This window comes from Lytechinus pictus, chromosome 3 (assembly GCF_037042905.1).
Source record: "Lytechinus pictus isolate F3 Inbred chromosome 3, Lp3.0, whole genome shotgun sequence".
Taxonomy (NCBI): domain Eukaryota; kingdom Metazoa; phylum Echinodermata; class Echinoidea; order Temnopleuroida; family Toxopneustidae; genus Lytechinus; species Lytechinus pictus.
In genome coordinates, this window is record NC_087247.1 from 40,173,141 (window position 1) to 40,199,426 (window position 26,286).

Sequence of the window (26,286 nt, forward strand, 5' to 3'; positions counted from 1 at the left end):
AAGTAGGAGGAGGAAGAAGAAAAAAAGGAGGAAGAGAAGAGGTGGTGGTGAGGAGGAAGAAATAGGAGGAGGAAGAAAAAGTAGGAGGAAGAAAAACTAGGAGGAAGAGAAGGGGAAGAAGAAGCATGAAAAGAAGGAGGAGGAGAGGAAGAAGAGAAGAAGGAGGAGGAAGTAGAAGAAGGAGAAGAACAAGAAAAAAAGGAGGAAGAGAAGAGGTGGTGGCGAGGAGGAAGAAAAAGGAGGAGAAATAGGAGGAAGAAAAAGTAGGAGGAAGAAAAACTAAGAGGAAGAGAAGGGGAAGAAGCATGAAAAGAAGGAGGAGAGGAAGAAGAAGAGGCGGAGGAGGAGGAAGAAGAAGAAAAAAATGAAGAAGTAAAAGAATAAGGGGGAGGAGGAAGGAGGAGGAGAGGAAGAAAAAAGGAGAAGAAGAGGTGGTGGTGGGAGGGAGAAGAAGAAGAGGAAGAAGAAGTAGGACGTGGTGGAGGAGGAGTAGCAGAAGGAGGAATAAGAAGTAGGAGGAGGAAGAAGAAAAAAAGGAGGAAGAGAAGAGGTGGTGGTGAGGAGGAAGAAATAGGAGGAGGAAGAAAAACTAGGAGGAAGAGAAGGGGAAGAAGAAGCATGAAAAGAAGGAGGAGGAGAGGAAGAAGGAGAAAAGGAAAAAGAAGAGGGAGGAGGAAGTAGAAGAAGTAGTAGAAGAAGAAGAATAAGGAGGAGAAGAACAGAAGAAAAAAGGGAGGAAGAGAAGAGGTGGTGGTGAGGAGGAAGAAAACGCAAAAGGAGAAGGAGGAGAAAGAAAAAGAAGAAATAGGAGGAGGAAGAAAAACTAGGAGGAAGAGAAGGGGAAGAAGCATGAAAAGGAGGAGAGGAAGAAGAGAAGAAGGAAGAGGGAGGAGGAGGAAGTAGAAGAAGTAGTAGAAGAAGAAGAAAGAGGAGAAGAAGAAGAATAAGGAGAAGGAGAAGAACAGAAGAAGAAAAAGGAGAATGAGGGGGAGGAGGAAAAGAAGGAAGATGTGGTGATATGAATGATGATGATGAATCACAGTCGAACATGCGAAGATAAATCTGTTAATGATAATGGTGCAATCTATTAAATATATTTATGAAAAGTTTAGCATCTTCAGATTCATAATCCTATTGCGATATTTGTAATAATTATGATAATATACGATTAGGATGAGGATGACGTCGTATCATTTACGTCAAAGGATCACAACTGACGTAGACATACATGCGCACTCGTCATAAAGCCTGGCTTTAATCTCTTCATTTGTATATGTTTAATTATAATCACAATGATTGGTATCCGTTACCATAGTTACATTGGCTTGCTATATCTAACATCACCTTTCTTGTATATTTTGCATATCCTACCTCCATGTTTTAAATCACCCTTTTCAAGAATACTGTTCTCGATATTTCAACTTGGAAGGGAGCCCCTGAACTTGGTAGCGAGGCGGCTTGGAGCGGTGACGAAGAAAAGTACGAGTAAGCACATGAGCGAGCAAGCGATATGTAATTATTCATTTTATGAGTCAATTAATCATTCTCACCGTTTTGTTGTAAAGTTGGTCACATTTATGAATTCAAATGATCTGCAGCGGAAGCAGCTTACACTTAATACTTTCATATTGTATTTCACCGTTTCTCTTGAACTATTGTTTGTTTCTTTGCATTTTGAATATATTTCACCATCGTTCAGAAATAAATTAAATCAGATGAATTAGATATAATAACACACACATGAACCTACTTTGAAAAAAAAAAATATATCTGTGATCATCTATCGATTATTCTGAGTAAATGCTCTTGATGCTTGATGAATGTTTGAAAACTTCGGAGTGCTCTCTCAGGGTCGAAAAATAAAGTCGGCGAACATGACTGTGTATAAGGTAAGATATGCTTTGCTTGCCCATGTCATGCGGGCTGTCCTATCATGAAAATAAAAAAGAGCGGCGATAAGCAATTTGCATCGCTTATGTCATGAATGACAAGAACGATATGAATGAGAATTATTTTTGTCAAGGCCCGTTCGCTCTCCGCTCTGATGATCCTGTCCAAGCAGGTATGTGAAACGCGCAAACTTCGCCGTGCCGGAAGAGCAATACAGATTATAGGATGCGTTTACACCCACAGTCATTTTAATCTTGAATCATAAAAAAGAGAACAAGTACATTTAAGTACAAGATGTGTGCATGCTCATTGATTTGAAGAAGTCCATTGATCATGTGATAAAAACGAAATCTGCACTATTCCCTCAAATAAAGACCTGTATGAAATTTTACTTATAAATATATGGAGATTGTTGGATATGAAGGCATCCATATAAGTTGAAGAGCATCAAATACTAGTAATGTGAAGTAAGGAGATTTGAAATTGTCCAAATTCTCTGTCATAATATATATATATATATATATATAATAATATAATTATCTTAATCGAAATGCAATGTATGGCGAGTATTTTCATTTTTAAGTAGGGGCAAAGATTTGAAAATTGAAATGAGATGTGGAAAGAATATGGACTTCATCAAATGAAGACCAATTTCCATTATAGAATCATTCAGGCCCCGGATTTAGGCCGGAGTACAACATGCAGCGGATCTTGGTTGCTCCAAAAGGGGCAGGCGGCACAGGGAGGGCATGCCTCTCTCTCTCTAAAAAAAAAAAGGGGGGGGGGTAAAAAATTGAGAATGGGGAGAAAGAAGAAAGAGGAGTATACATAGATAGAGGTTGGTCTTTTTTTTTTTTTACTGCAGGCTACAGTAATTACAATTATAAAAAAGAGTCACCTTTGCACCATGATCGTCCCTTTCGAATAGCGACGCCCTGTTGCAACTTACATATAATGGGTACTAGAAAAGGCAACTACAATTAAAATGGTAAGTTGAATGTGAACACGGGAATGAAGAAGGCAGTGGCGTAACGAGCCAAAACAATTGAGGGGACCAGATATGGTGTATATCGGGCAAAATTTATAAAAAGTTGTGAGCGAGTGAAGCAAATGAGCAAACTTTTTGACACGTTTTTTACAAAAGCAGTGGTGGCACGGGTGGGATGGTGGCATTTGCCCTCACCCCGGGTCAGTTTTATCAAGTTTTATAAAACGGGCCACAGGTGCCTGTTTTATAAAACTTGTTACAATAATAAATTTACAATTACAATTTAAAGCTACTAAAATCATTTGATTGGATGACAGTATACTTGTTAGGGAAATTGTGCATTTGTTATTATAAAAAGTTTTTGTAAAACAGGACATAGGTGTGTCAGCTAGTCCACTAGCGACCTTGTCCCTTTCTGATATTTGAATTGGGCTGGTTATTAACCCCAATTTAAGGATCAGTTGATATTTACAGTTATTACTCTAGTAAGTGAACATATAGGAGATCCTGGGTGATATGTGTTTAGTACCATTGAAATCAAATATTGAAAAAATATATAAAAATCATAGTCACATTTGTAAACATCATTGTATTGTCTGAACACCATCATCACCACATAAGAACAAAACCACCACTAGCAACAGCACTGTAAGACATGCATCACTACCTTCGCCAATATCATGAGACACCACCATTACCGCAACCCATCTGCACTATCACCAACATTTCATGCCTTTACTTCTAAAACTTGGGAATGATGATGAAAATCATCAAAGCCATCCCCACCATAATCTTTTTTCAGTTATCTTCCTAATATAGTAACCAACATTACATATGTGAACAGCCCCCCCCCCCCAAAAAAAAAAAAAAAAAAAAAAAAATTGTCGCCCGAAAAAAGAATATGGAGATTTTCATCGAGTTTGATAAAAACACTTGTCAAAATTAATGAATAATAACCAACACAATTACTTGTCTGAATGCAGAAGAAATTTTGTGAGAGCTTGAAAAAATAGGTGAAAACAAAATTTGAAGTTTGGGGTTCACTCAAGCATGAGATGTACTCAAGGTGCAATCTTGGTGAAACTTCTAGTTTTTGCAAAAAAAATTGCTTTTTATTCAACTTCAAAATTTGGACAGCATGAAGAAAAAGATGAATACTATCAGGTGAAATTATTTTCAAATGTTTGAAGACCACATTGCTATTTGGGCTTTTTACAGAGAACTTTTCCTGGTGACCTTTTGTTTGTCTTGGGGTGGCTGTTCACATAGTATATATCTTCATAAGAATCACTGATAAAAGACACAATCATAGACCAATAGAGCTTGGTGATATATGAGAAATAAATTGGGGTTTATTTTCCATAATTCCTAAATCTAAATCACAAATGAGAAATAATGACTGTAATCAACTGATTGCACATTCAATTTGTCCTTCTTTGTTTCCTTTGAGAATGAATCAACTCTGGATAAGGATGATGATGTGTCACTTCTATCACAAAACAATATTCATTAAGGACCCTGACATTGGACAATCTTATCGTCTATTTCAACAGTATCACTGTTTGATATGAAAGTAAATATATGTCAGGACTATTCTCATTATCTCCATCATAATAACAACTATTAGTTTATTAGGAATGGATTACGTGACTGAAGCATATAACAAAATCTGCTATATTTAAAACAAAAATCTTTTAAAGCATGTATTCATACCAAACAAATGCAAATATATTTCCACATACCATCATGCACTAATGAGAACAAAGAGTGGGTATACAAAAATATATTCTCATCTTTAACCATTTACATCAAGAAATAAAATTTATATTCATCAAATATACAGAAGAAAAGCAAACATCATCAAATAATAGAAACTACAGGCCTAGGCCCATCATTAGTCTTCCAATTATCTGATCTAACAAACTATCCTGATCAGAAGAATCACATTTATCATTATATCACATACTATTTTAAGGACGTTCCACAGTTAAAATGAAGTCCATGTCATTTTTCACTAAATTTTGCCGAGTTATTTTGGTATCTATATGCATTATGAAAATGCAAAAAATAATATAGGTTCATGTGCTTAATTTTTTTCTACAGGACTTCAAAGTCACTGTATTTGTATGTTGCGCAATCCAAAAGAATTATACCTCTCTTAGACCTCACGAATTCACCAAATGAGTTTAAATTATCTTTACTCTGTCAATATCTCATCAAACTTCATCAAACTTTCAGGATATGTAACTAAGTAGATACCAAAGTAGGAGAATATCTTTTAATTGGCAAACTATATCTATTTGGAGTTATCAGCGCCCTCATTTGACAAGAATGGTGCATAAACTTCCAAAATACAAATCTTCAAAAGATGTGAATCTATTCGAAAATTGAAAAAGTAGAGTTTAAGCTGCACTTTATTCAAAACGTATGTCATTTTCATCAAATTCTGCAAAATTGTAGAGGAATGCATTGCAAAGGTGCAGGGATGTTAAAAATATGGGGTCCATGTGTTCGTTTTTAAACTATCAGTGTCGTAAGTGATGCGAGCTGGCTTGAAACAGCCAAAATGCGCCGAAAACGTGCAAAAGTCCGATAATACCGTCCAAAATGTGTAATATATGAATGATTCCGTAGTTCTGCTCCCAAACATTCAAAATCCATGTCATTTTCATCATACTCTCTAGATTTGTTGAGGAATATATTCTGAAGACGTTAAAACATTAAAGATATGGGCTCCATGTGCTCGATTTTAAACTATCAGTGTCGTAAGTGATGCGAGTTGGCTTGAAACAGCCCAAAATGCGCCGAAAACGTGCAAAAGTCCGATAATACCGTCCAAAATGTGTAATATATGAATGATTCCGTAGTTCTGCTCCCAAACATTCAAAATCCATGTCATTTTCATCATACTCTCTAGATTTGTTGAGGAATATATTCTGAAGACGTTAAAACATTAAAGATATGGGCTCCATGTGCTCGTTTTTAAACTATAAGTGTCCAAAGTATTGCGAGTTGGCTTGAAACAGCCCAAAATTCACCAAAAACAAGATAATACGGTTTAAAATGCGTAGTCTTCCTCCCAAACATTGAAAATCCATGTCATTTTCATCATACTTTGCATATAGATACTTTCGCACCTGAATATTCCAAATATGCAAAAATTAGCATGGGTCTATGTGCTCGATTTTTTACTAAAAAGCTTCAATCTTCATCTAAATGGATCTTCTTAAGAATTGCGCATTCAAAAGAATTTTGCATTTTTAGACCTCACGAGATCACAACAATAATAGTTTAAAGCTCTAGTACTCAGTCAAAATCCATTGAAATTTCATCAAATTTCGCAATGTAATAATTCCAGTTTATTAGCTTCATAAAATAACACATTGGATCTGCAGTTAGTGCAGATAAGGAGAAAAATCAGCTCACATTACCTACAGCTGATTAATCACCAGTTCATCCATTGTGACGTCAGAGTGTAAAATATGCACAGATCATGATGCGCACAAACATAAATGTGGAACGTCCTTAAACAAGACACAACTATTGATTTTTTGTGGGCATCAGCGCAAAATTATTCCTTGGTCGAATATTTTCAAAATCATCAACATGTTATAACAAGATGATAAGAATTTCGGTTACACCATATATGGTAGTCCTGAGGATTGTTGGGTAATGTTTCTAAAGAACTGTTGATTTCGACATTTTTAGTGTGTAAACTCTGCTCACTCCTGACGTAGACCAGGGTTTACGTACTTAAAATGTAGAGATCAACAGTTCTTCAGAAAGTTTATGTGCTCGAAATGTCCTTTTCCTTTTCAGGACTACTTTACATTGTGTAACCAAAAACCATATTATCCAGTCTTACAACCACGCAAACCTTCACAGCTCACATATTACAACAATTTACTTACTAAAATGTGAACTCTGAGGGTGTGTTTTATCATAAAGAATTGTAAAAGATGATGAAAAACAAAATATTCTGATAATCAAAGCGAGAGTTGTAGAGATTTTAACCAAGATTAAATAAAAAAAAGTGTACACTCTATTATATCGCAATTGTTTTTATCTTGTTTCGAAATGGCAATATTAAAGAAATCAACTTTATTGTGTGTTGAAGGCAACTGAAATGTTTATTTACAGATGCAGCGTATTTACAAATCACCACGACCATCAAATAGTTCCTACAAATACAAATTCTAAACCATAAGATTAAATCATTATAGCTCCATCAGACCCCCATAACACCAAGGTTATCGATTAATCCCTAATTTGAAAGAACGAACCTGAATGTTTCCTCTTCAGTCTACTGAGCAAAATGCACAAGTGACGATGATCTTGATTGGTCATTTTATTTAGCGATTAATCTGTAACCAATGTGATACGGGGCCCAGATTTGTTTGAAACCAACTATACTGATTTACAAAAGTATTCCCAAAGGCTTTGTACAAAGATCAACGTGAAGGCGTTTCATAAAGCTGTTTGTAAGTTAACGACTCTACGCAAACAACTGAAACCAGTTCTTAGGTGTCGAGTCAAATCTCAATCATTGATATTTCCATCAACTAAACTTAGTTGAAATCTGATCTTTACAGACTCAAATTCTTGTTGTTTACAAACATCAGAAAGGAAAGTTAATAATTTGTCAAAATTTTATTCAGGTTATAAGAAACTCAGTCCCATTTTGTTAAAACACCAGTGAAGCTATTCAATATCCCATTCAGAACAAGAATAGAACACCAGTAATGCGAAAAAGTTGTGCATCATGTAACAAATAATTTTATGAAGCACTCTCTGGTTCCAGTAGGAAACAGGTTGACAGATATATAGGCCTATCATATATTTAACAAATCAAAATTATGTCCTGGTATTGAACCTGCAATACAATAGAATTTCAATTTCAAACAAGCATAAGATGCGCAATGACTATTGCTACTACAAATACAAAAAACATATTTTAAAAAAAAATCTGAATTAGACAGTATTTAAATAAACACCATTATCATAATTATCCTCACGTAGCATAGCAATAGAAACTTCCAGTATTTCAGAGTTTTTCATGGTTTTGTGAACACACTAAATGCAAAAAAAAAAAGATGTTTTAAAGTCATTTTCCCCCATAGATGTGCACACGCAATCTGTCCCTTGTATTTCAGCAAGTTTCAATAATGATAAACTTACCCATCCCGTAAAAACTCTAACAAATGAAATTTAAGATATTCATCATAATTTGCAATTATCATATTTTTATCTCAATATCAGATAATTATCTTATTCTCTATCTCAATGGCAAGTAACAGTATACTCTACATTCTATTTCATAAGAAATGGCAGCTATAATACATACAACTTTCAAGGCATTGCCACATACTGCCATTTAACATTTGTCTGCCTCTATCTAATTATGTCACACGGTATCAGACGGCATAAAATTGAACCAGGAACATATCCAATATAGTCTATATACTTGTGAAAACCAGCTGAAGAATAAATGAAGTACATACTCATTCTTTCACAGATGGAAAGTTCAGATGGCAGGATGTGACATGGCCTATAATATTCATTTATCTAAAATATTCCATCTGATTCTGCATTACCTGTGCGACTGTACTATCATAAAACATGGAGTAATTATTTCAACATCGATCAATCTTCTTTTTCGCTCATAAGTCAGATATATTTACTTTTTTAAAGTAGACACACATTGAAATTTCCAAAATACAAATTCAATAAAGCTAACAAGCCCAATAAATCATTTAGCAAACTCATTTTCACTGATACAATATGAATATCTGAGGAGCAGCTCTATTGATCAATTTTATTATTAGCACATTATATCCCCACCTTTGGGGCTTGAACATAGATGTTTTATCATTTATCATTATCAATTTAAAAAGCCATTTCAAAAATTCTTTTTATAACCAATGTCCATTTGTGAGGTATAATATGTAAATTAAATTCATATCATAGAATGCAGTTTTCAAATGCAGAAGATTGATATAGATGGTGAATAATACAAGTTTTATAGACTTTTAAAAAGCAAGTCAAACTTCATTATATATATATATTGTTAACATGAGCATGAAGGAGTATGATCACTATACTACTGGGTGTCATGCCATTATGCTAGCAATTTTCCTGAAAAAAGGAAGGAGGTCCTTTATACAACAAATTAAAAGAAAATACTTGGTTTGAAATAATTAATGAATGTATTTTGCTTCTGTATACCATTTTTTTCTTCAATTTATACCATATTCAGCCAATACTATTTTCCTGTGTGTCTATGTTAAAAATTTCTTCTACGCCTATATCTTGATGCATATACAAATGTTAATCTCAATACTTTTGAAGTATTTTTTATTCTAGAAATTAAGATATCTTGCTTTACTTACACGTAAAACACACACAAACACTGATAACAACTATAATGTCAAGAATAACCCTTCTTTAAAGGTATCTTTTTTATATCAATATATTAAAACCAAAGGGCTTTTGAATATTTGATCTAGCATTACATCTCAAAATCTTTATAGCGCAAGAAGTCTGCCACATTGTAACACAGGGATACAATCGAATTGTTGATTGATATGAATTGTAAACATCTGGAAAATAATGTACTTATGAAACTGTTGATGAGATTTAGGTTTAACTCTTTACATCACAGTGTACTGGTTTAATAGAACCAACAATAAAGGATAATGATGAACAACCTCATATTTCATATCACTCTAAAAACATCTTAAACATCTTATCAAAATGTGATATATTTGTTTTCCTGTCTGTATCACATGGAACATCTCTTTCCTGTTGATATTCCGTAAGATCACTATCTAGCAGTAATGATGAAATTATTGAGATGATGAGCTCATTGTTTCATCATCGCTGAAATCAAGAATCTGCAATGGGAAGATGACAAATAGAAAGCAATATAATAAGATAAACATTTAGAAATATCCAAGGGATATGAATGATGATTATACTGACAATAAGAATGAAAAGACAGCCAATGCCAAGGACATGTGTGTCTCTACTGGATCATGCTCTCACGCAGCCTTGGTGATGCGCATTTAACTATTTTCCTTCAAGGCTGCGCCCCTCGAGAAAATAGTCACGTTCTCATCACTTCGGGATCCATAGTTCCAACCGCCTACTCAGGGGACCGTACATATTTGTTCACTATCACTGAGACAGAACATTTATCTCACATCAGTTTGTCAAAGTCTTTAGTGCAACGTATCTGCATATTTTGCCTCAATTTGGATGTGATCATTTACCTATACAGTCATACCTGCAAAAATGTCAGGAAAAACTGAGTTTGTATTTTGCCACATCATTTCTGAGTAGTTTGTACAGACGTGAGTAACTTTATGTACAGCTTATAAATCTGTCCCCTGTTATCATTCTATTTATCATTATTTATTGCTACAATGGTGGATTTGAAGTTTAGTTTTTACAGCTGGTGTGCAAAATCGCACATTCCTAGAAACTCACTGAAGAATGGTAAAAATAGTTTTCTCTTTACTCTTTGTACAACGGAAACTAAAAAATGTTTTTTGTGCCTCAGTATTGTCTTTAGAATAATTTCAATTATCAGATCTACAATGATCAGATCAGAAATTACAACAGATATCACAAGAACAATTGTCATTATTATCCTGGCAGAATTAACACAACTCACAAAGAGTACAGGCCACAGCATCTTATTTAAACTAGTGCTAAGACTTACATCACTTTGTGTTCAGCTCCCAATAATATGATAGTATGAGTTTTGTAAACGTACATTTTGTGTTGGAAATACATGTGGATTAGACAGCCTGAACAACACCCTTATTAACACTAAAACCAATACTAGCACCATCGCTGTAAACACTACACTTGAAAATCCTCTCTGACTAACCTCTACAAGTTCCGAATCCTGATGCAGCTGACTAAGTCCTGTTAAATCTTCAACAAACCGTGGTTCATTAAACACCTTGAGTAAGAAGTCAAAGCCATCTCTCTCATAGCTCACCAGGACGATATCACTGCATGCTGTACACTTGTCAAAGCAAATGCTAGCAGGGAGCACGCAGTGATAGCGGGCTAGGAATCCTCGAATCTATAGAACAAAGAAGAAAAATTGTTCTTAGACATGTCTACTGAACTATGAAAGAAAGTATTCAAAATGATAGCCCTCAGTTGACGTCACTTGCAGTGTTTTAAGAAATAGGTAGGGGGCATGTAATAAACTTGTGTACTTTAGATTAGTCTTGATACATAATACATGATAAACAGATGAAAGTATGATAAATTTGCGATATCTTTGATATTATGGCCAACTCAACCCCAGAAATGTCAAAACCTTAATTAGCAGGAACTATTCTTCTGTGCACACTGCATTTGTACACATGAACTAAATTTTATCTCTAATCCAGCTGGAGTTCCATCACAGCAGAGATGCTAACCTTATTACAAGAAATGCAGTATTTCAAAGAAGAAAAAAATACTTTGGGTGGATAAACAGTACTTTCTACTTTTTTGCATTAAACATGAGTGTAATAAAATTATAGGAGAAAAGTAATTCTCATGAAATCTGCAGCAATTTCATTAAAAAATAAACTCCAATACTGCAAAGAAGGAACAGTATGCATATCTGTCACTGTATGTTTTGCCTGTATAGGGGTTCACTTTGTAAATCTGCCATGTATTTCTTCCATGCGAATCGGGTGAATTAACTGTCTAAAACCACATAAGGGCGTTTTTTTTAAATAATAACATTGAAGAAAGCTCCGTAACGCTACTTGCGGTATGTATGGACCCCAATAGGGTTGCCAAAAATATTGTGATGAATTCTGGGTAATTGAGTTTGCTGGCTGCATAGTAGATAACCTGAATTACCTGATGAGGGACTAGACCTAATGGTGATGTAAGATCAACCGTCAGATGGGAATCCTTAGCACTGGTCTCTGCTGCTGCATAGCCTCTAAAATAACAAACATAGATTCACAAGGTTAATAGACAGCTATTGATATGTGATGCAACACACACAAAAAAGTTTCTCTCTAAGGAGTGGGGTTGGGTTCACGATAATTGTGAGTTTTTGAAAATAACTTGAAGTAAAATATTGAAATACTGTATGTATTCTTTCTATCAGTATTGATATCTAAGCACTTCATACACCTCCCGCAACATGGATACCATGCCTGTTAATTGACCTGCCTGGCCTGTATAATAAAACTGTATATAAGTTCACTATAAGTCTCCACCAGAGTCCTTTGTATTGGATCAATCAGAGTCAGTGACCCCCTGCCACCAGGAGTATTGCCCCTGGTGCTGTTGATTGTAACTTACCCTTGAGAATGTTGTAGAATGCTGACCATGAGTTCAACTACCAATGCTGCAGCAACCATTGAAAGACCTGGCCTGGATACTGTACACTGTTGGTCTAACGTCCGGTCACGGGTGGACTGGCCAAAAGAAATTTAAAGTTTGGAGAGTGTTTACGAGAAATGTAACAGGTGAAATCAAAGTAATAAGCGAATGAGTGAATTATTTCTCCACATTTCACATCAAATAGTGGTTGTGATAACTAAAGCTTACCAATATAATGCATTGTAAATTGTAATATAAAAATCCAATAAATTGTGATAAAGTGAATTTGGTATAAACTTTAAAATAGATCCATACATATTACATGAATGGCCTGGAATTGTGAGGGAAATTAAAGTAGAAATGTATAAAATAGGAAATTACACCATGCAATAAGGCAAGAGTTCTGTGATGACTGTCTGGTGCAGATTTTTTTAGGATTAGGGTTAATGCCACATTTCATCTTTGTTTTAAAAATGTGCAGATTTCCCATTAGAGCAATACTCACATCACCAGGAGCAACGACATCATTGCAGAAATAACATCCTAGTTTATCTCCTGGAATATGAGAGAGATTGATGGAGGATGTGAAGCATGCTGCCCCTCCCACTGCTTCTGATGATGATGATGGAGTTTGATCTGGTGGTGGCTGGTCTCGAGGTGGTTTCATTCCATGTCGTAGCACCAGGTAGGTATCAAAACCCAATGCAGCATTCATTACAATCTACAAACAGAGAAGAGGACACTCTCACAATGATACTAACAACAACAACAACAATAATAATAATAATAAAAATAACAATAATAATAATAATCAATTTTTTTCTATAGCCTTCAATACATAGTGGCAAAGGGCATCATCACCAAAGTCAGTGGATCAATAAACTTGAATACAATGAATGCACATTCTCCATCAACTGTGAAGTATTCTAGTCAGCTGCTGGGGACACATTTCTTTTGACAACCTACTGGACAGATGCATTAAAACGTTTAGTGTTGGGACAGTAAGTAGCCGTAAAAAATCAAAGACCACTTTCATACACTTGGGACTTCACAGACCATCCACATCACATAGAAATGAAAACCTAGTAATTTGCAAAGTAGAGTTGAGACGTCAACATTAAAGGGGGCATAATCAACTCTCAACTGGAAGTGGAACAAGGTATTAACAATATTTAGATGTCAATATGATGAAGTTGTATTAAATTGGACATCGCTTTTCCCAGTTGCTCTGAATAATTTATTCAAATCATGCATGCCACAAATAAAAGGAAAACAAGTGAACCTTATAAAGCCCATCTTGAGTTTTGGTAGACTAGAGGGTCAATAATGCAAATTATATTTGAGTATCATCTATTTTGCAATCTTACAAAAGTTCAGTGGCTGTTAAATCTTTTTTAAGCTGTTGAATATTTATGAAAAATTTAACTTTGAATTGTTCACAAATACATACATCTAGCACCCTGTCTTGGTAATGTTTTTATTTTGTTTGTAAAAAAAGAACCCTTTTAACACTTTTTTTCAAATCTTGAGATAGAATATTAGAGAGCAACAAACAAAGCTCATGTCTTGATTTTTTCCGCCCATTTCACATTTAAGATGTGGTTTTATAACAAACAACTCCCCCCCCCCCAAATATACCCAGTATTTTATTTCATCAGGCACACAATCAAACTAAATGTTTCTGTAAAATCGTAAAGTACATCTACCAACATTTTTTACTGATATTTCATTTATCCAAACCATAACACTTTTATGACAAACTCGTTAGATAATATAGTAATAAATTTGAACACTGACAACACTTTTAGGGGATTTATCAACATTTAAAAGAAGCTCTAGAGTCTAATTAGGCAAGTAAAATTCAGAATAAGATTACAGTATCTCAGAAATTAAAAAGTAACACATTTCTTTTGTAATTTTCTCTAACATAAAATATGAAAGCATGCTCAACAAGAATAAAATCTTATATCTAGGTGGAGATATTCCCATATCCATGACTCTAATTTAAGATAAGTACCTTTCTCTTACTGCCTGCTATGACAGTAGGAAGCCATCTGCTTTCTCGTGTGTCCATTAATAAGAATAACACATCATGCTCATCTATTAGCTCTTCTAATCTCTGAACAGACTCCCTTGTTTGTTGTATTGCTTCATCTGAAATGAAAAACAAGACTCAATCAGTTTCACAATTCAAAGCCCTGGAATAAATTTCCCAAAAATTGATCATTCAAGATATCTAAAAATAATTTCTCCACAACATTCATGCATTGTTTGGAACTTGCTCAATCAATTTAGGGTTGTTCTGAGCATGCATTTTTCTGTAGATTTTGACACTGAAATTCCTGAACCATAAGACATATTCTGAACCGACATTTATATCAGCTAAATGCAGGGCTCGGCATTAGCAGTGGCCTGGTGGCCCGAGGCATACAAAAATGAGAGTCGGGCCACCAAATTTTTCAAAAGCCCACACTTGGTGGCCCAGTTAGGCTACCAAAGTTTTGATAAAATGTAATGTTTTCTTTTGTTTTAGGGCCACCACATTTGCTTTGCAGGCCAGCAAAAATATGAAATTTATGATTTTGGTGGACTGATAGGGCCATCAAGAATAAAAAAAAGTTGGTGTGTGGCCTTGGCTTAATGAATATTGTGGCCAAAACAAGAAAGAGTAGTAACATGGTAATAGTTGAATTCAATTCATTGGGAAATCCATAAAAACAATATTTCCTTTGCATCCTGCAGCTACATTAGCAAAGTGTAAATGAAAATATTGTCAGGTAATATTGTAAAATCACTTTATTATAATACTGACATTATATCTGCATTGTTTGAAGAAAACCCAAATAATTCTTCATGAATAAATTTGATGCTTGCATACATACCTGATGTGCCTACTGCATGTCCTGGCATTGGGATAGAGAGACTTATTCCTTTTGTTTTCTGTCAAATACAATTCAACCAATGAAAAAAAATAAAGAAACTGATTTCGCAAACCAAAAGATGATACGAAAATATAAATTTTAGAAATAGAAGAGAGAGAAAAAGAGAGAGAGACAAATATGCAACCTAGATGAAGAATCAGACATCATAGTTGACACATAGATGGGATCAACTGGAATAATTTAAGAATTGTTAATGATCCTGGCATTTCCATTGCCACTGATAATGGACAAAGTAGTCAACATTTCTTTTCAACTGGAGTTACCGGACAACACAAATTCCTTTAGGGAAAGTGACAACTTCAAAGAATTATGGACTAGATTGATAACTTTCAACTCAATTTGATGTCTATTTGCAATCTCATCCTTCTTGAAATATACATATAGATGCCTAGAATTTTGAGAACTTACTACTCCAGGAAAGATCTTTTGTATCTTCTCAGCTGCAGTTTGAGCCTTGGGTTTTCCTCCTCCTAAAGAGTCTTCAAATTCAAAGAGACTCTGCCTGACAGGGTTTGAGTAGGATACAGTAGAATTATCAACAAACGTGATGTTACGAACACCCCAACCCTGTAATATAAAAAAAATATTTTATCTAAGAGTATTACAGGTAGATAGTATATAACATGGTGCGACAAACAAATGTTTTTTCAAAATTCATCAAATTAAAACATTTTCCAAAATGGAATTTTATTTTACATGGTGTTTTCTCCTATTTAAATAACAATAAATTATACAGTATTTGAGGGGCATTTTGGGCTTCTTGACTGCTCTCACTCTTATATAATATTGGATTTTGAAGCTTAAGTTAACATTTCTATAAGCAGTTCTTAAGTTATCACAAGAATAAAAATGGGATGGCCAGACAGACGGAGAACCCAAAATCATAAAGACTTCGCAACCACCTACGATGGATGGATACAAATTGAAATTGCATGGTTAACTCAATACAACCATAATCATAAAAGTTATTTAAAAAATCACAACAGCCATAAAAGCATGATTATATGATTATGCATGCAATGTCAGCAAAATCATACCACATTCAATGGTTGCTGTTATAGGTTATGCATTCAGTAAATACATGTGCGTGGTATTTGTTTATCATGCAGTGCAAATATTTGCCCTTGTTGGGTGACTAAAATAATGAGATGCTTTGGCATTCAAACTTTTCATATGTAAACTTTTCAAACATACGTATAGCAATTGCATATGTGTATGTCAATCATAGGGACTGATTCACTATGGGAAATTAATAGTGTAAAGCTTGGGGCTGGGGCTGTGGGAGGGACTCAATTTGACACCTCTCTTTCAGATCTTTGCGGTAACAGGTCTACATAGGTCCAAATAGAAAACATTCACACAGGGTTTTGGAAATTGCTGTATGGCCCAGGGAGGGAAAGTTTCAGAGACTTTTGTCTGTCACATCATTTCATATCATTTCACTGGATACTCGAATAGACAACCAATATCTGACATTGCTCAACGAGACTGAAACAAAAACCTGCACAGACTTGTTCTTCTACCAGATAAAGCCAGATTTAAATATTTATGGTTGACATCAATGTTCTCCTTCAATGATGATGGGTTGAACATCCTATCCCTCTCACACAAAAACAACGTCAATATAACTTTGGATACCAGATGAAAGGTGCCAGGTTCAATTCTTCAAAACGCCTCATAATCTTGTTTTGGGACTTAAATAATGAACAAGTGGAGTGCCTCTGGCAGTCTCGCTTGCATTATGCAATCAATATAGCAGCAGTGCTGACTTTAAAAATGACTATGAAATAATTATTCACCAAAAACACCATTCATATAACATGCTACTATGTTCATTGACCTTTAATGATATTTGACCTTGATCCACTGGCCTACGACTTGTGCAATATGAGCAATGATACTGAATTACCCCTATGTCCACATTTCATTAACTATATCCATAAACTTTCAAAATTATGATGGCAATTCAACAATTACCTACAACATGGCCAAAGGTCATCAACCTTAACTGACCTTTGACCTTGGTCATGTGACCTGAAACTCAAACAGGATGTTCAGTGATACTTGATTACTCTTATGTCCAAGTTAATGAACTAGATCCATAAACTTTCAGAGTTATGATGGTAATTCAACAAATACCCTCAACATGGCCAAAGTTCATTGACCCTAAATAACTTTGACCTTGGTCATGTGACCTGAAATTTGCACAGGATGTTAAGTGAAACTTGATTACTCTTATTCTTAAGTTTAATGAACTAGATCCATAAACTTTAAAAAGTTATGATGGTAAATACCCCCAATATGACCAAAGTTCATTGAACTTAAATGACCTCAAATGACCTATTACCTTGGTCATGAGACCTAAACGTGAACAGGATGTCCAGCGATACTTGATTACTCTTTTGTCCAAGTTTTATGAACAAGATCCATAAACTTTCAAAGTTATGATGGTAATTCAATAAATACCCCCAACATGGCCAAAGTTCATTGACCCTAAATTACCTTTGACCTTGGTCATGTGACCTGAAATATGCACAGGATGTTCAGTGAAACTTGATTACTCTTATGTCCAAGTTTTATGAACTAGCTCCATAAACATTAAAAGTTATGATGGAAATTCAACAAATACCCCAACATCCCCAAAGTTCATTGACCCTAAATGACCTTTGATCTTGGTTATGTGACCTGAAACTCAGGCAGAATTTTCAGACATATTTTATTACCCTTAGGTCCAAGTTTCATGAACTAGGTCCATATACTTTCTAAGTTATGTCATTTAAAAAACTTAACCTTGGGTTCCGCCGCCGCCGTCGGAAAAGCGGCGGCTATAGTCTCGCTCTGCTATGCAGGCGAGGCAAAAATGCTGCATAATAAAAAGTAAGAATAGACTATCATGGAACAAAGTGGAATGGCATTTTAAACTGATCATGCAGAAGTAGAATATGAAGTCAATATTTTGTAATAAAAAAAGTCTATGATTGACTCACTAATAAACATCTGGCCACATTGCATCCAAGAGTACCAGATCCAAGCAGAAGGCATCTTGTCTGAGAAACCTTGTCCAAGTCTAAAGAGGGCATCAGACGCCATCTCATAAGCTTGAGATTTAGATCAACCGAAGTCTCAGCTAGTCTGTGGGACAAAGGAAATATTGGGATCAGTGTTGATCCTGGTGTGGGTGTTGGAAGTGTAAATCATATTGCCTTCCCCGGCTCCAACATCTAACATGAGTGAACAAACTTGATCCAAATCACATTTTCAGCCAAAACTTACTGAGACTTCTCCCAGGAACAGCTTCATCTTGTGAAATTTTGTGCTGTGCTGATGGAGACATGGGCAAACACTAATAACAAAATGCAAATACTGAACTCAAACAAAAATATACAGTGTCGATTTAATATTATGGTAACTTTGTAAAATAAGAACAGTATAACTCTTCGGAATATAAAAGTATGTTATAAAGTGTAAAAGTTCACCTCAAAAGAGCCACATGCTTTAAAAGATTTTAAAAACAAAAGTATGTGACCAGAAATGTACCTCATAGAACATAGAGCTTAAAAAAATCAACAGCAGAACAAAGTAAATAATGGCCTATTGCCCTGATTCAGTCAATTCCATTTATTAAAAAAAAATCACTGAAGATGATTAATACCCCCTTCTATCATAAGTGCTTTATATGAATAAATAGTAATACCATGTGCCATTAATTTGACCAAATAGTTTGTTTCTGACACACCCAAATAATGTGTCTTGCACTCTACACTTCAATGTTTGTACCAAATTTGAACATTGGGAATAAAACTGAAGAAGTAGTTTGCTCTGCAAGATTTTTCTGATTTATTACCATAACATATCATTACCCTTTTAACACAATTCCAGAAACATTAAAAAAATATGTCTAGCACGTCTCTCTACAAGATCAATGTGTGTGCCAAGCATCAGACAAAAACAGAGGAGGTAGATTGATCTGCAAGATTTGCAAGTGATTGACCTGGACATGCTGATTACACACATAAAACCATTTAAAATTCAGAAGAAAAAAAGCCATCACCGATGAATTTCTATGGAGTTATCACATTACATGTGAATATTATCAAGATGCTCAACATGACTACTCAAAATTCAACTCTGTTATTCCTTAATTGATTTTCACCAAACCTAAATTATCACTTTGTTTCTCGCATTAAAAAAAAGAAAAACCTGATGTCAGGGTGGACTTCTCCTTCACTGTTATTCAACAGTTAGTAAACTAACCTTGTTGGGTCCATACTAGAGCTTAAATCAACTTTCCTTGCGCCAAGTTTATTCCTCTGATTCTTCTCCCATCCAACACATTTAGGACAAGCTGTCAGACAAGATAGTAGTGCACAAATAATTTTAGAAGGGTACCAATAAAAACTGAGAAAATATTTCCAACTGTAACATTATCAACATGAATTACAATAAATAGTTTGCACAGAAGTTTGCTAAATGTTGATTTGCTAGAAATTCATGTATAAAATAGAAAAGGGAACTTATAACTGAGAAACTGAATCTTATACTAATCCTGGACCATGTTGCAGGACATTCACTGTTAGTGTTTAACTTGCAAATCAATAATAACACACACTTATTCTGTTTGCTGTTGGGCATTGTAAGTTAACATTAAATGCAGTTACCCATAACAGTATGTTTAATGCAACTGATACAAGGATAGTCAAGATACAGATATGAAAATTAAAACCACCAAAACTACCATGAGGAAGAGATATCTTCAAAATCATTTTCAACAAATTATCTGTGGCTTTAAATGACGTCTCTCATTTAACATACAACACGTGTCTTTCTTTGACAGCACAAATTGTATACTCCATGGACATTTATGTACTGTTTTAAGAAAACAAGTGGAACGCCTCTGGCAGTCTCGCCTGCATTACGCGATTTAATATACAGTCAGACCGCAGCCCGTCCGAAAGTGCTCTATTTTATTCAGCGGTATGCATAGCCGTCCGTGATTATGCATACGTAATGAGCTGTGAAGACGAACTTTCCGATCGGTGTTTTTTGCTCTTAGAATCGTTTATTCCTCACAAAATTGGTCTTATTTTATAGATAAAACTTTGAAATTTCTCATCAGCTAAATAAAATGCACATTTAATGTATTTTAAAGACCGATATTTAGCTTAGAAAAAATGATTTTTTTCAAGAAATATATGTGAATAAACAGAGCGCGTTTTTGCATCGAAATCACACTTGCGTCAAATTGATATTATAATCAATATAAAGCGTAGACATTCTTCTTTACGACTAAAAAAAAATTATGAAATTTCATGATGTAGCAAAGTCAGGAACCACAAAAAACCACGGCAATGTCCATCGCAAAATGATTGGAATTGCAGTAGAATTGCCGACGCGTTCTGATTGGTCAACAGCGGCGCACAGACTTACAACATTTAATATAGCTTAAAAAACCCGGAAGTAGTATGGAAGAGATCGATGGCGAATTGCGTAAGCGCAATGTTTTGACGTGTGTAAGGACCCTGGTTCGATCCCGCCGGACTGTTTTTTTTTTTTTTTTTTTTTTTTGTGGGGGGGGGGGGGGATGATGGGGATATGTTTATGCTTTTTCTTTAAATCATATTCCTTCATCGTTCCTACCCAGCTTTATTCTCTTTTTACTTTCATGAGAAGTTCTATTTAGGCCTGTATTTATTAAATCATGGAGCTATTAATAGCTCTATGATTAATTCTTACTTCTTCTTAATCACTGCTCTTGATTTTCAAGTTCTTGATTACACTTATTTGGGCAGGGGTGGGAAGGGAAGTGAGTTAAAGGTCAAGTGCACATCAACAAAAAATTATTTGAATAAATACAGAAATTTCCCTTTTTTAAAACAAAACAGTTATAAATATACACAAAACAATGGTATGCAAATAGAGTTGATTATGTCACTCACATCACATTACTTTTTAAATTTTTGTTGCATTTTTATTATATAAATTTTAGCAAATTTGATCTTAAAAATCTTCCTCGAATCACAAAAGGTTATATTTATGGAATCTACGAATGTTAATGGAGGAATTAAAATCCCTCTCAAAATTTGTTAATGAAAATTAAAATAAAATATACATGTCATGTACATGTATCAAATAAAAAAATACACAAGAAATTAGAGTGCGTGTGACATAATCGGTTCTATAATTTGCACATTGACCAAGATGAGCATATAATTGTTTTATAAAATTAGGCAAATTTCTCAATGTCAAAATAGTAATCTTTTGAATTTTGAATCATAGTTTTAATAAAATTTTCTGCAATACTTTATTTTTCTTTAAATTCAAATTAATTTTTTGGTGGGGTGGACTTCTCCTTTACTCTTTGCTTGGAATAGGGAATGCACATTAATATTTATCCACGAACAAAATTGTCTAAACATATGCAAATCAGTAATTGGACACTTGCTCACTTTCCTTTCATCCAGGCCACTCCCTCACATCTACCAACTCCCTCACATCTACCAGGTTTACAGTCTTATAACAAAAATGATGAATTAATTATAATACCATCACACCATAGCTCCATGATCACACAACATTCATACAGTGCTTCACAACAAATATTTCACTTCTGTTCATATATGCAATAATTACTGTGGAAAACAAAAACAAGGCGAAACCACATTCAAATACCGTTTAAAAGGACAAATATATTATACCTTTCGAAAAAAAAAATTGTGAACATACATGGCACTTCACCTTCAGCACATTAGATAACATATAATAGAGTTGCTTGAGAACAAAATATAATTATGGGGCATTGCAAGAAACTTATGTTCAATTGCAAATCAACTACATGTTTGTGTTTAATCAAAGGACTTACCCTTAATTTTGGAATGTGTGATTGAGTAGAAAGTTTCTTGCAATGCACTATTAGTAACATTAAAAAAGTTTTTTGGTTTTGAATTGTGAATTTTTATTTTTGTCAAGCTGTATTCCTGTCCAAGTCAGTATTCTTAGTCCTCCCCAAAACTGTGCTCTATTTTTTTTGTTTCCAATATCGATCAATTTTCTGTTGTATCATTATCAGTCCAAAATTTGCAAACGAAAAAAGGGCTTTGTCCAAATCATGGTCTGACCATTATAGTACATGATGGAATCTCCCAGAATGAAGTAGCAAGCAGAGACCAGAGTCAGCAAGTATGCATGCAGATCTGTGTGTAGAAGAGACAAAAAAGAGAGAAATAGTCTAAATTACTAAATAATCATTCAAAGTATGAATTATGTTACATGTAAGTCAATTGAGACTAAGTCTAAGTACTGTCTGTGACAGCCACAATTTTTTTATTTGAACAAAATGGTTTATAAATACTACTGAGTACGGTAGTACCATACTTTTTAGTTTGACTTTAAACTGTTTATAGTCTCTAGAGTAGACTGGCTGAGCTAATCATCATTTAATTCTTAACCGCAGCCTGGGGCAAAAATCATCATGGGGCTCAACTTCGACTAATAAAGAAAAAAGGTTAATAATTTTCAACATAAATCAAGAAATATCTCAATCTATAAAAACTTGATGGAATTCGGAAACCTGATAATCATTGAATAAAACTTTAGAAGGGATCTACTTATTAAGCTTCGTTTATATTAAGTCTTAATAAAAATTTAAAAAAAATCCACCGGCACAGTCACATATATAATGCGAGCCATCTGCCATCATTACAGAAGTTTCAACGTATGGGACCAAAGGCGAAATTCTACCAACCCGCGACGAACGTAATTTTGGCATTATTTCGCGCCATCGTGGAGTGAACGAGAAGGTTACTTCCGGGTAAAACGTAAATTTCTTGATTTTTAGGGTATCATTTTCTCTAAAATTAAAATATAAGGTGAGTTTGCGTCAAGTTGGTTCTGATATATTTTGAACAGTGACTTTTCTTCTTTCTAAAAAACTCCGATCGAAACAATTTGGTTATGTAGCAAAGTCAGGAACCAAAAGTGAAATTCCGACTACAAAATCGCAGTTAAAATATTACTAAAATAAGCATCAATTAAAGTGGTTAAAATGGTAGGTTGAAAATGTCGAAATATGGAAAATTATATACCAAAATGTAGATGAAGGTCTTGAGAATAACTTACCACAATTCGTTTCGACGTAAACTGAAGTTAGCGACCAGTACAGAGCTATAACTTCAGCCCCTCCAATTCAGTGGGAAAATGAAGCCAAATTGATCGCACGTTTTCCTTCGGAGACCGCTAGAGGGCCGCTGAATAAATTTCCGTGAATATGCTCATTATCGCGCGAGCTGCGGTCTGACTGTATAGCAGCAGTGCTAACTTTGAAAACTACTATAAAATAATCATTCACAAAAACTCCATTCATATAATGACATAATACCACGTTCATTGACCATAAATGACATTTGAACGGTGACTTAAGACTTGTCAACTACATCCATGTCCACATTTCAATCACTCTATCTATAAACTTTCAAAGTTATGATGGCAATTCAACAATTACCCCAACATGGCCTAAGTTTATTGACCTTAACTGACCTTTGACCTTGGTTTTGTGACCTGAAACTCACAGGGGATGTTCAGTGATACTTGATTACTCTTATATCCCAAGTTTTATGAACTAGATCCATAAACTTTCAGAGTTAGGATGGTAATTTAACAAATACCCCCAACACGGCCAAAGTTCATTGACCTTTAATGACCTTTGACCATGGTCATGTGACCTGAAACTCGTACAGGATGTTCAGTGATACTTGATTACTCTTATGTCCAAGTTTTATGAACTAAATCCGTAAACTTTCAGAGTTAGGATGGTAATTTAACAAATACCCCCAACACGGCCAAAGTTCATTGACCTTAAATGACCATTGACCATGGTCATGTGACCTGAAACTCGTACAGGATGTTCAGTGATACTTGATTACTCTTATGTCCAAGTTTCATGAACTAGATCCCTAAATTTTCAAAGTTATGATAGTAATTCAACAAATACCCCCAACTTGACCAAAGTTCATTGACCCTAAATGACCTTTGACCTTGGTCACGTGACCTGAAACTCGAGCAGGATGTTCACTAATACTTGATTAACCTTATGCCCAAGTTACATGAACTAGGTCCATATACTTTCTAAGTTATGATGTAATTTCAAAAACTTAACCTTCGGTTAAGATTTTGAAAATAATTCTCCCAACATGGTCAAAGTTCATTGACCCTAAATGACCTTTGACCTTGGTCATGTGACCTGAAACTCAGGCAGGATGTTTAGTAATACTTGATTAACCTTATGTCCAAGTTTCATGAACTAGGTCCATATACTTTCTAAGTTATTGTGTCATTTAAAAAACTTAACCTTAGGTTAAGATTTGGTGTTGACGCCGCCGCCGCCGTCGCCGTCGGAAAAGCGGCGCCTATAGTCTCGCTCTGCTATGCAGGCGAGACAAAAAGCAGGAAAAATGTCTCACATATTTCAAAACTTGTTGAAGGAACTTGTAGTCTAAGAACCAAACTATGAGAACTGTTCCGGATACCTTCCCTAGTCCTGTCCCTGAAACAGATCACTGTTACTTGTTCCAGCTGGGAAGCCCTGTAAATTTTAGAAAATAAAATCTACTGAGTTGTTTCATTCAACTATGTTTGTTTATCTCAATCAAATATAAGCATTTAATCTTACCAGAAGTATTTCAAATTAATTCTTCTTTGATTCACTCTTATCTCCCTGCTCTCACAGCATGTTCGTAAGTAGCAAGCAAAAAATGCCTGACAGAACTTTCACATTGACTTGGTTTTGAACCCATAACCTGGTTACAGAACCACTGATCCACCAGTGTTTTGTACCCAACTCTCTTAAATTTCATCAAATTTAATTCAACATTAAATCACATTTCACTATTTATAATTAAACCACAGATTTATTTTGTCTACCTGGCAGTTGGTCTAATTGTCCAAAAATCTAATGACCACTTGGGCTAATCATCACTTGGTCTAAATTCTACCTTGTGTAATCATTAAATTAAAATCTACCCCCAGTTACATTGGACTACATTGGATTAAATGGGGATAGACAAACATGATACTCGACAAACTGGTTACTAGGCAGTGGAAACTAAACAGACCATGTGGAGTGTGACAAACTGTCAATGAATCAAAGTGGTTAATGTGAAGGTAAAGCAAGTAGTAGACAGCCCTCATGAAAGGAAGCTTGCATACCAGTGACAGGAGATGAGGCAGAGAAAGTTCCTTAGGGGCCATCCTGGATATTGGTCTAAAGTACAGGGGTCAGCATAACCAAAGATCACCTGAAAAACAAATTCACACAGCACGCTTAAAAAGATGAGGTCCAACGTACTATCACATATAACAGGCAGTACAAAGCACATATCAACATAAATCATCTTCAAACATGTCTCATTGGGTGATCAACATAAACAGGCAAAAGGATAACAAGTCATAAAATCAATGAATTACCAAAATGGGGGTAGACAATGGCACAAAAGGAGTGAACATTGTAAGAGTACAATGGAGCATACATGAAAATATCAGCGATATCATTGTTCGGTGCATCACAAATTCTGTTCTGAATTGTGAAATATAATTATGCAAACAGTTACTCACAAAAATTGCAGTATTTTTTTCAGAATTATTTATACCACCATAGTCTGAAAAAGAGAGGGTAAAGAAATAATCAATGAGAATGAGTGGACGAATAGGAAAGAAAATATTTGTTTATTGCTGCCACATAAACAAACTGAAAATGAAAAAAAAAAATATTTTCATGGTATCAAGATATTAGCTTGTCTTCCTATGTATTTTCCTTAAGCGCTTAGAGACATTCTTTGTGATAAGCGCTATATAAATGATGTTAATTATTATTATTATTATTAGCTTAAGGAATAAATATGTCACTTGAATATAGGTATTTAAAATTACCTTAACTTAACCTCTTCAAACTCCTCTACCACTCACTTCTTCCATGTCTTTTTTTGTTCACCCTCCCCTATCCACCTGAACCCTTATCAGGATGTGATAAACATTCCTTCTCTGCAAATAACAATTTACTCATCAATATCCAGCATCTCAGAATGGGGGAGGGGGGTTGATGGGCACATAACTTTTTTTGCAGTAAAC

General features: G+C 34.8%; 1 protein-coding gene across 4 annotated transcripts in view; it reads right to left on the reverse strand.

Annotated features, from left to right (window-relative positions):
• Nucleotides 1–4,210: 4,210 nt before the first annotated feature.
• The window catches only part of LOC129257253 (ubiquitin-like modifier-activating enzyme ATG7), a 29,982-nt gene continuing 7,906 nt past the window's right edge, over nt 4,211–26,286 (reverse strand). For 2 of the 4 annotated variants that reach the window (XM_064097045.1, XM_064097046.1), the window contains exons 8-19: nt 25,369–25,457; nt 24,690–24,745; nt 19,423–19,513; nt 18,156–18,300; nt 15,577–15,735; nt 15,109–15,166; nt 14,244–14,380; nt 12,732–12,947; nt 12,206–12,321; nt 11,753–11,837; nt 10,773–10,973; nt 6,215–9,771 (exon numbers count right to left, since the gene is read on the reverse strand). In XM_064097045.1, coding sequence (XP_063953115.1) covers nt 9,724–9,771; nt 10,773–10,973; nt 11,753–11,837; nt 12,206–12,321; nt 12,732–12,947; nt 14,244–14,380; nt 15,109–15,166; nt 15,577–15,735; nt 18,156–18,300; nt 19,423–19,513; nt 24,690–24,745; nt 25,369–25,457 — 1,401 coding nt within the window. In that variant the 3' untranslated portion in view covers nt 6,215–9,723. Of the gene's footprint in view, nt 9,772–10,772; nt 10,974–11,752; nt 11,838–12,205; nt 12,322–12,731; nt 12,948–14,243; nt 14,381–15,108; nt 15,167–15,576; nt 15,736–18,155; nt 18,301–19,422; nt 19,514–24,623; nt 24,746–25,368; nt 25,458–26,286 lie in introns of all 4 variants that reach the window. The other 2 variants (XM_064097043.1, XM_064097044.1) reach the window with 2 other exon arrangements.